Source organism: Trachurus japonicus, chromosome 7 (genome assembly GCF_045865225.1).
Source record: "Trachurus japonicus isolate A0001 chromosome 7, Traja_1.0".
Lineage (NCBI taxonomy): Eukaryota > Metazoa > Chordata > Actinopteri > Carangiformes > Carangidae > Trachurus > Trachurus japonicus.
In genome coordinates, this window is record NC_140913.1 from 24,561,680 (window position 1) to 24,573,430 (window position 11,751).

Genomic DNA, 11,751 nt, shown 5'->3' on the forward strand with positions numbered 1-11,751 from the left:
CTGTCCCTGTGTGCCCACATGCACTATGATCTGCACTAACTGTAATCACACACTGCAAAAACTCAAAATCTTTCCAAGAATATTTGTCTTATTTCTTGTCAAAATGTCTCATTTCTAGTCAAAACTAAACTCTTTCCACTTAAACTAAGACTCATCACCTAAAAATTCACTTGTTTTTAGATCATTTTCACTTGTTTCAAACAAATTTTCACTTGAAATAAGTAGAAAAATCTGCCAGTGAAAGTAAGTTTTTTGTGCTTGTAATAAGGAAGAAAAACTTGCCCCACTATCAGATTTTTCTACTTATTTCAAGTGAAAATCTGCTTGAAAGAAGTAAAAAGTGTCTAAAAACAAGCTACTTTTTAATGTGATGAGTCTTATTTTAAGTAGAATGAGATCAGTTTTGACTAGAAATGACATTTTTGACTTGAAATGAGACAAATATTGGTAAGATTTCGAGTTTTTGCAGTGTACGAAGACAACACAGTGCTGTAGCAAAGAAAACACTACACTACAGTACGATAAGAAACTGAATTTCATATATAGGAAGTTGTACTTCCAGTAACTTATGCTAATTTAAATTAGAGCACTCTCGGGATCAGTACTTAAAGTAATAAAACAATTTGAGGTATCAGATTGATGAAAAGTAAATTAGAGCAGGGGTCAGAGCAAAAGCGATTCAGCGGAGTGTTGTTTTCAAAGAATGGCCTGAACTGTGTTATGAGAGTACACTGCAAAAACTCAAAATCTTACCAAGAACATTTGTCTTATTTCTAGTCAAAATGTCTCATTTCTAGTCAAAACAAATCTCATTATACCTAAAATAAGAAACATCACATTAAAAAGTAGCTTGTTTTTGACAGTTTTTACTTATTTCAAACATATTTTCACTTGAAATAAGTAGAAAAATCTGATAGTGGAGCAAGTTTTTCTTTCTTATTACAAGCACAAAAAAACTTGCTTTCACTGGCAGATTTTTCTACTTATTTCAAGTGAAAATTAGTTTGAAACAAGTGAAAATGATCTAAAAACAGATCAATAATTCATCCACCGAAAACAGATTTTACAATGAACTGGAAAACTGAACCATCTCTGGATCTAAACCAAAGGCGTACAATTGAAACGCGACAAATACACTGAAAAAATAAAGAAAAGAAAAAAGATACACTGCAAAAACTCAAAATCTTACCAAGAATATTTGTCTTATTTCTAGTCAAAACAAATCTCATTATACTTAAAATAAGACTCATCACATTAAAAAAAGTAGCTTGTTTTTAGACACTTTTTACTTCTTTCAAGCAAATCTGATTTAAAAAAAAAAATCTGATAAGGAGCAAGTTTTTCTTCCTTATTACAAGCACAAAAAACCTGCTTTCACTGGCAGATTTTTCTACTTATTTCAAGTGAAAATTAGTTTGAAACAAGTGAAAATGATCTAAAAACAAGTTCATTTTTAGGTGATGAGTCTTATTTTAAGTGGAAAGAGATTAGTTTTGATTAGAAATGAGACATTTTGACAAGAAATAAGACAAATATTCTTGGAAAGATTTTGAGTTTTTGCAGTGTATACTTGCACATGAGGTAAAGCATGGTGCAGTCAGTGTTCAGTGGGTCAAAGCGAAGACCCCGTGATCTGATATTTATAGTAGACAAGATATAAATATCTCCAGTATGTGTGGACACAGAGAGAAGCCCCGCTGGCTACAGAGTTGTTAAAACTACTGAGGGAGCACGACCATTTGACTGAAGGTAACCACCAGACGGAGAATAAATTATGCATTTAGCATTTAGAAAAAAACTGATTAGTGTGTGAAGCAGCTGCTGTAGTAGTGATTAACCTGTTGGACCTCATTTGTAGCTGTTGAGTGTACATGTGATGTTGAATTCCCAGGGTGTTTCATAGGGCTTGCATTGCAATGCTGTGCCTTTTCTTTTACGCTTTTTCCTCTGCAGTTTAAACAGAGCTGTGAAATGATACAGCAGTTGTTGTTTATAAGCTTGACTACAGAAATGCTGAAAGACAAATAGGACATAATTCTGTGCAGATCAGATACAGGACAAAATAAGATATCTCATTTGAATTTTTATATGTGATAAATCTAAACACATTGTGGCATCTAATTCAACAACAGAAACAATAAGACTGACTGCTGCTTACCGGCATAGCTGCACTGCTGAGGTTTTACTTTTCACTTTTCCCTGTCAGCAATGTGCAGGGCTTTAACTTTAACTGGTGTGTGAGTTTTTCATAATCTTGTTTACTTCCTGGCTGTGTGTGTGTCCCTCGGAGCAACTCCTTGTGACTTTCAGATGAACACGGAGACAGAGGATGACTTTTATCAATCCGACGATGACGACTTGGATGAGGATGAAGCGACGCAATATATAATCGAACAAAGTCTCATTGAATATAGAAAACTCAAAGGACTGAATCCAAGGTAAGTCTCTGACCGCTCAGTAATAAATGTATCTTTATATAAATCATGAATCTTATGTTAAGTGTTTTTTCATAGTGACCTGAAGCCCAGTGAAGATCCTGATGAGATTTTTAAAGCAATCAAGGAGGGTAAGCTGTTGTCAGAGAAGATTTACATGATCTATAACAGGGGTTCTCAACTAGTCTCACTCTGGGCTCCACATTTCCCATGGTCATTAAGTCGCGACCCACTTTTATAGAATTCAAACCAAGAATTTTTTTTAAGCCTTTAAAAACTCATTTTGCTCTTTATTGAGCAAAGTGCATTTCAGAGCACATGAATGAAACTGAGGAGTTACCATGACAACTGCATGTACGGAAGTGAATAAAAAATATCAAACTGCACAAAATGGAGACCAACAAAACAATATATTTGACTTCTAATGCATCTCTGCATTCAGAGCATGTTCACAAAGGTGAATAAATATCAAATTGCACAAAATAAAGACCCACAAAACAAAACAAGATTCATCGCATTCAGGCCACGTTAATAAGAAACTGATATCTTTGCATTCAGAGCAAATAATAAGAAACTGAGGAGGACCATTACAACTACATGTGTTCACGTGACGCGTGCCTTTCAATATAAGTTATTTTTCAAAATAAAAGACATGTCCAACATCAGATGTGCATTAAATATTATTTACTTTTTTGACCAGCTGTCCGCGACCCATCCAGAACGGTCCAAGACCCACTTTTGGGTCCCGACCCACCAGTTGAGAACCACTGATCTATAACATTGCTAGAAGTTTTGATATGATATGATATGATAGATGATATGATATGATATGATATGATATGATATGATATGATATGATATGATATGATATGATAGATGAGATGATATGATATGATATGATATGCTTACATACAGGTGACGAGAGAGCACTGGACAGGCTGGTATTGCAACCTGAACCTTTCTTTAGAGTTGATGAACGAGGATGGATCCCCCTGCACGAGGCGGCGGTGCATCAGAATAAAAGGATACTAGAGATTATATTCTCAGGTAGTAAAGTTATTGCACATGTCATGTGGCCGTAATCGGTCATCACAACAAGGACTCTTCATTTTTAAATATTGATGTTGGTGTTTGGCTTCTATAGCGTCACCTCCGGGTGCAACCCACTGTCGCACTCTGAAGGGTGAGACGCCCCTGTTCCTCGCTGTGGTCCGTGGACTCAGAGAGAACGCCACATTCCTGCTACAGAACGGCTGTGACCCGGACCTCCAGAACGATGAGCAGGATTCTCCGTTAGTGGCAGGTATCTGATTTCAAATCCATCTGAATGCCACATGCACATCATTTGCAGAACCTTAAACATGCTGTGTTGGGGTCAGCCCTATGTTCCCACAGCCCTATGTTCCCACAGCCCAATGATCCCACAGCCCTATGTTCCCTCAGCCCAATGATCCCACAGCCCTATGTTCCCTCAGCCCAATGATCCCACAGCCCTATGTTCCCTCATTTCTAAGAAATTTTTTTTCACTGAAAATTTTGAAAATCAGGCCCTATGTTCCCACAGCCCTATGTTCCCTCAGCCCTATGTTCCCTCAGCCCTATGTTCCCACAGCCCTATGTTCCCTCAGCCCTATGTTCCCTCAGGTTTATGTAGCCTCATTTCTAAGATTTTTCTTATTTCTAAGAATTTTCTCAAAATGAAACTCAAAGTCAAGTCATTTTTATTTTAAAGGGATGATTCAACCTGAGAGTAATTTCAACCTAGGGTCCTTTGCACCATGACCTTGAACCAACCCCCCCCAGAAGCTTGTTTTCCCTTGCTCGAACAGTGGTCGAGTTACCGCTATTAACCGAATGGCGCTAATGTTACCAAGCAGCTATCTTAAATTACCCCACTAATAATGTCCGGAATTCCTGGTACTACTTACTGTACAAACTTTCTAATGCTTCGTTTACTACTACTAACGCTATTTGTACTACTGTAGAAGTTTGTTGTTTAAATTGCACTAACTCATGGAGGTGGGTTTAATTTCGGTATAAGGGTTCATCACTCAACCCTATGTTGGAGTAGCGGTGTTGGAAGGGGTCAGCCCTGTGTTCCCAGATTTAGCTAAAAGCTACATTACATCTGTAGTCAACTGCTACTGGATAATAGGTTGGGTGTAATTGACTACAAAATTGGGAGAAATGGGGATAAAATCTGATGCAAATTGATCATAAAGGAAATGTGGGAACATAGGGCCTAATTTTGGAAAGAAAAAAAAACCTTAGAAATGAGGGAACATAGGGCTGTGGGAACATAGGCACGCTCCCACTGTATTTACCTATTCTGAATTGAACTTCATTGTTTTTCTCTACTTCTCCATATTTCTTAGTTATTCTGAACGACCAGTACGACCTGGCCACGCTGCTGCTTCGCTACAATGCCAGTGTGGACCAGACGGGACCACTGAACAGGACGGCTCTGCACGAGAGCTCCTTTCTAGGGCTGGAGAACTTCGTCTATCTGCTCCTGGAGTCTGGTGCCAACCCAAACGCCTGTGACATCAAAAAGAAAACCCCACTGGCTCTGGCTGCACAGAACGGACATTTGAATGTGGTTGAGGTGCTATTACAGAAAGGTACCTGTGGTGGTTTCATCTGTGCCAATGATTTCAAAAGTTTTGTTCTATTATAATTCACCTTAAACTATTTGCTTTTGGGCTTTCCACAGTTGGTAAAAGCTCTATGGATAAAGGTATTCACCTATACCGTCTTAAAACTTACCTTTTTACCCAATACTTTGATTAAACTAACTTATTTTAGCATTTTTCTCTGGTTTTACTATTGTTTTATTGACTGTCATTATTGTAAACAAACTTTTAACTGTTTTATCCTTTTCCTCTGGTGTTTCTTCGAATGGTTTTTCATTTATCTGTTGTTATTATTGTACTTGTTTTTATTGGAAAGTGTATTGAGACCATGTACCATGGTGATTTTGCACTTTAAATAATAATAAATTGATTGATTGATATACACTCATATTATCTCAATTCATTTTGCAGGAGCCAACGTGTGGTGTGAATCAGATTCAGGCACTGTCTTGTTTGATGCAGCAGCCTCAGGAAACCCGGACTTGATCTCCTTACTGCTGGACCATGGAGCAGATCCAAACAGACCTCTTTACAGCGGGCACCTGCCAATTCACCGCGTGGCCTACCATGGACACCGGCTGTGAGGACTATCTCTGTGACATTCAACATTCCCACTTTTCAAATAGAGTTTGAACCAGTGTCATGTTGTTAAATATCGTCGATCGTACTATTTCTATTATTCTGAAACATGCATTTCATTTAATTTATCTTATTTTCTTATTTATTTGTTTACTATTATTATCTTTTTTATTCTATTTTAATTCATCCATTCTTTTCTCTATTTTATCCCACCTAGTGTCTTGCTGGTCTTCTCTTTTTATCTATTTTACCTCATTTGATCTAGTACTATCTCTCTTATCTTCTCATTCTATCTATCTTATTTCATTTTACCTAGTGTCTTTCTCGTCTTCTCAATTTTATTTATTTTACTTCATTTTATTTAGTGTTTTCCCCACTGCAAATGAGTGAGTATTAGATAGCGTTTCCCCGATAAAATCCAATGTTCTAAAATTATTGTGTGAATGTGTATCTATGTGTTTGCGAATCTATGTATGTCTCCCTAACATGTGTTCCCTATGTCTCCCAATATGTGTCCCCTGTATTGCTTGTTTTTAACAGTTTTTACTTATTTCAAACATATTTTCACTTGAAATAAGTAGAAAAATCTGATAGTGGAGCAAGTTTTTCTTTCTTATTACAAGCACAAAAAACCTGCTTTCACTGGCAGATTTTTCTACTTATTTCAAGTGAAAATTAGTTTGAAACAAGTAAGTAAAGCACTTTGAGCTATACAAATAAAGCCTGATTGATTGAATAAGAACTCCCCTTTGACAGGGCACTGGAGCACCTCATCCCAGTGACTGGACTGGATGCCGTTAAGGAAAGTGGGATGAGCCCTCTCCACTCTGCAGCTGCCGGGGGACACCCCCAGTGCTTGGAGATACTACTCAAAGCCGGCCACGATCCAAACTTCATGCTTCACCCGAGGGTGCGGCGCGGCTATGACGACGATCGCAGGTCTGCCCTCTTCTTTGCCGTGTCCAACAATGATCTTCAGTGCGCCCGCCTGCTGCTAGAAGCTGGAGCGATGGTGAACCAGGACCCAATCAGCTGTCTGCAGCTGGCTCTCAGGCAGGGCAACTACGAACTGATCAACCTACTGCTGAAGTTTGGGGCAAATGTGAACTACTACTCCCGAGTCAACACCACTCATTTCCCATCGGCGCTGCAGTACGCCTTGAAGGATGAGGTCATGCTGAGAATGATCCTGAACCATGGATATGATGTTAAGCGCTGCTTCGACTGCCCTTATGGCGACAGTTCCCACGGCACATGGTCGAACTCAGTCATCAAAGACATGGTGGTGAGACGAAGCTTTGTCTGAGAGAAAAAAGTGATATTTAAATTAGGGTCGGGACTCGATTAAAAAAATTAATCGAATTAATTAGAGGCTTTGTAATTAATTAAAGGGATAGTTCACCCTAGAATGATATTTCGCTCATTATCTACTCACCCTCATGTTGACTAAGGGCTGGAAGAAGTTTCAGAGTCCACCGTCCCTTCTCTGAGTTACAGGGGGTCTCGGCATAGCAGTGCATGTCCATATAACGGTTGCAAAGGGACACCAGAGCTCTTCGTAAAAAAACACACACAAAAAAACATCCAAATACCTCCATGCTGCTCGTATGTAATGTCCGTCTTGTGCTGAAGCCCCAAATTGCGTAATTGTCCCGAAAAAAATTAAATAAGTCTATATTTTAAGCTTGTTTGTAGCGGAAGCTTCTCAAAGCTCCTCTTCCTGGTCCGTCCAAATCTCGCGTGATTCGCAGTAACCGCACTGACGCCGGCGCAAATCACGCGAGATTTGGACGGACCAGGAAGAGGAGCTTTGAGAAGCTTCCGCTACAAACAAGCTTAAAATATAGACTTATTTAATTTTTTTCGGGACAATTACGCAATTTGGGGCTTCAGCACAAGACGGACATTACATACGAGCATCATGGAGGTATTTGGATGTTTTTTTGTGTGTGTTTTTTTACGAAGAGCTCCGGTGTCCCTTTGCAACCGTTATATGGACATGCACTGCTACACCAAGACCCCCTGTAACTCAGAGAAGGGACGGTGGACTCTGAAAATTCTTCCAGCCCTTAGTCAACATGAGGGTGAGTAGATAATGAGCGAAATATCATTCTAGGGTGAACTATCCCTTTAATCGCAATTAATCGCATTTTAATCGCATATAAATATTTGACCTGAGAACAGTGAGAAGCATTTTTTTTTCACATGGATTGTAGTATACCATTGAATGACTGAATACATAAGCTTAAGCATTCAAGGTGGTACTTAACCAAGACCAACAGACTAGGGATGCAAATTATCGATTAATTCATTAATGATATTTGATACATACAGATCAAATGGTCTTTCCTTCCAATACACTATGATGACTACTGTAGTATTTAACTAGGCTACTTAAATCACAGTAGCATAAACTGATTTGTTGAACTCAGCCTGATGTAAACATTAATAAAACTGCCGCCTCTCTCGCGTGCGGGCGCATGTGATGAAAAAAAAAAAATTGAAAAAATTGAAAAAAAATTTTTATTTTTTTTTTAAAAATAAGTGCAATTAAAGTGCGTTAATTGTTTTAACGTGTTAATTTTTGTGTAATTAATTAATCATAATTAATGCGTTAAAGTCCCGGCCCTAATTTAAATATGTAATAGTTGTTGTATAATTAACAGCCATGTCTCTCTTTTTGTGTCCTTCAGTTCTGTGAGGTGATAACCGTGTCCTGGCTTAAGCACTTATCCGCTCAGGTGGTGCGAATCATGCTCGACTACACCGACCACGTCCCCTTCTGCACAAAACTTAAGGAGACCTTGGAGGTGCAGAAACAGTGGCCAGAGATCTGTCAAATTCAAGGTAAGAAGAACTCTCACGATATGGAGCCATTTCCCTGACATTAAAAGTTGGCATTGAAAACAGAATTTGGCATTGTAGGCTAATAAAAGTTATATTGACACTGAAACAAGTAACGGCATTGAAAAATGTTGGAACACAGGCATAAAAAATACAATATTTTATTTGGATTTTTTTATATATCAATATATCATGTAGTTTTCAATGTCAGTCTTCAGATTTCTTCTTTATGCGTCCCTAGCCCCTCCCCTCAGACCCTCCCCTCCACGGCAAAACCCTGACAGTAACTTGGCATTGAAAAAAAAACAGTGAAACAGAAAAAATGCAGTGTAAAAAAACACACTGAAAAAGATGGACATGAAGAAGAAATCTGAAGACTGACATTGAAAACTACATGATAATATATATTTTTTTAATCCAAATAAAATATTGTATTTTTTATGCCTGCATGTGTTCCAACATTTTTATACTTGTTTCAGTGTCAATACAACTTTTATTACAATGCCAAATTCTGTTTTCAATGCCAACTTTTAATGTCAGGGAAATGGCTCCATATCACGACCTCTAGTAGGCTACTGATGTTTTAATGATTAGGGTATTCATCGACCTTTATACTGATTTTGTTCACACCCAGGAAATGTGAGGAGCTTGAAGCACCTCTGTCGGTTGCAGATTAGGCAGCATCTCACCCGCCTGCGCTTGAGATCCCCGGTCTTCATCAACTTCCTTCCTCTTCCTCCCAGGCTTAAAGATTACCTACGCTTCAAGGAGTTTGATGTTTACAGCAGGGGCAGCAGCATGGTGTCAGAGTGAAAACACATTCAAAACACAGTTGTCTCAGTCAGAGGGACAAAGACACTAAGTCGCTCATTTGCATTGTTTTTGTTTTTGTGTGTGTGTTTTATGCACACATTAAGTCATGCAATATCATTTGTATAAAAATAAAACAGCCACACTGACACCTACAGTATGTTAAGAAAAATACTGTTATAAATGGGTCCTAAAGACACATTTTTTAAGTATTTAAATAGCTGTTGTCATTTTACACTTGTATTGTAAGTATTCAGTACATATAAATGCAATATCATATAGCCTAAATACACCAAAAATAACATTTAAAACTGCACAAATCATTATTCTTTGTTGTGACATGGAGGAAAAGAAGAAACTCTGCCTCTTTGTCTGCCCCTGGTGGTTGAATAGAGTATTGCAACTGTGGGATTTCCATGTGACTGTAGGTCACTTGCCATCTAATCTCAATGTGGTGTAAAATAAAATGTAATTCAAATGTAATATAATTATGTATAATCATGTTATTTGCAGCAGGATTTAAACACTGCAGCAGCCTACATTTGTGTTGTGTTCACTGTCACTCACTCACTACCTTCACCACTCACCTCTCCATCAGTTCAGTGACACTCACACATCAGTTCAGTCAGTGACACACTCACACACACATTCACTTGTTTATTCACTCATATGTTTAGCTGTGTTCTATATGTGATTTGTGAGTTATTCTTGCTTCTTAATTTTATGTTTCTATGTCTGCTTGTTCTGTTTGTGGTCTTTTATTTTTTGTTTTCACATTGCTGAGGTGAGATTTCCTTTATAAACCAAATTTCCGGGTTTCTTCTTACCTGCACATCCTGTTTTTTTGTATTTTTGCTTGCTTAATTATAATATTGTGCAAATTAAAGATGGGGTAGGCAGGATTTGTTTTGAAAACAAGCCTACAGCTCCCGATATCTTTGACCAATCAAATCTATTCTGGTCTGGGGGTTTCTGATTTGTTGAAGGACCACCAATCAGGAAACCCCCAACCCCAAAATAGATTTGATTGAACAAAGATACTGGGAGCTGTAGGCTTTTCAGGCTGCTACAGAAAGACTGTGATCGCCCCAAACACACAGACTTTTTCTTACTGATAGGCTAGCTGAAAGGTAAACATTTTCTTTAAGAGGAACTATGGAAGTCTGGTTGCTTTTCGTCTGTTTTGCAGAACGAAGCTGGCCAGAAATCAATCAATAGAGCAGTAGATAACGTTATCATATACGATGTTACGACACATGTGTGTAGTTTAATCTGTAATAAACAAGAGAATACCGGTTATGGGGGTTATGTTTGTGTCATGGTGCCGCAGAGAAGAGAAATGGGACACCGGGGAAGCGGCCCCGATCTTGCCAGGTTGGTTGTCAGCCAAGAGACGCAAAGTGACCGGCAGGCACGTGGAATGAAGAGACCCTCCTCCTCCCTGCAACAAGTCAAGCCATTTATTAAACCATCACAATTACTCAAAAGCATGATCGCAAATTACAATTCTTTGTTCGGCCACTAGATGGGGCCGGTGGTGCAGCGCATCTGCATAGACTGTAAAAAATATGGACGTAGCATCCTGCATTTGCTCCACAGACTGTTGGCTATATTTTGTATACATATAGTTATGGCTCCCCTCGACCTGTTTATTGCATATTTCAGTTTGTTTTATTGCTATTAGCTACTGCAGTATTTGCGATAATGCTCCTTTAAGGTAAAAATGTAGCATAGTTAAGCTACAAATCCTGCATAGTTCCTCTTTAACGCTGTTTAAAAATGTAGCATTAAGCTACAAACCCTGCATAGTTCCTCTTTAAAAAGAAAAGTTAAAGCAGAAGTAAGCGATCCGGTCAGGAGTTAGCAGCCCCCGCCCTCGTCATGGATCTATTGGTCCTCATCCCTACGTCACCACATTCAGGCGCATCCCTTGGCTGCACACACAGAGAGGACTGCCCCTTTATGCCGTTCTCTCTCCTCATTGGATAAAACTTGTAGGATACGAGAAAACTTTTCTCCTGGGCTCAGAGCAGAGCAGAGGGACTGACAGACCCGTGTTTCGGTCCAAACACTCTATCCACCTTTTTTCCGAACGTCAAAAACGTAAGCCTGTTTTGCTGGTTTTACTCTTCCGGTGGAATTTTATGTTTACGTTTCCATGGTTTCAGTAGCCGCGGTAAATGCATGGATTTTTTTTTTTTTTTTTTTCAATGAAAATCTGTAAAACGCATGGATCATCACACCAGCTTTTAACAGTGGATATCACACAAATTGACATCCATGTTAAAAGCCAGCGTTAATAGATCCATGCATTTACCGCAACTATGACAACGACTGAAAACCATGGAAACGTAAACGTATAATTCCACCAAACCGGCAAAACCGGCTTCTGGTTTTGACCATGTTCGGAAACTTGTGCTATCCACAAGTTTTCAGTTTTCACGTCATCT

General features: G+C 38.7%; 1 protein-coding gene across 2 annotated transcripts; it reads left to right on the forward strand.

The window, feature by feature from the left end:
• The first annotated feature begins 1,662 nt into the window (after positions 1-1,662).
• asb14b (ankyrin repeat and SOCS box containing 14b) lies at positions 1,663-9,469 on the forward strand. 2 transcript variants are annotated; one of them, XM_085782269.1, is made up of 10 exons: positions 1,663-1,749; positions 2,311-2,438; positions 2,514-2,566; positions 3,351-3,482; positions 3,580-3,738; positions 4,811-5,056; positions 5,480-5,648; positions 6,404-6,932; positions 8,341-8,494; positions 9,126-9,469. In XM_085782269.1, the coding sequence occupies exons 2-10, from the start codon at positions 2,311-2,313 to the stop codon at positions 9,302-9,304; spliced, it is 1,749 nt and encodes a 582-aa protein (XP_085638395.1). In that variant the 5' UTR covers positions 1,663-1,749; the 3' UTR covers positions 9,305-9,469. The 2 variants fall into 2 exon arrangements, with proteins under 2 accessions (XP_085638395.1, XP_085638393.1); XM_085782267.1 differs by having other exon boundaries at positions 1,688-1,749; positions 2,291-2,438.
• Positions 9,470-11,751: the final 2,282 nt, after the last annotated feature.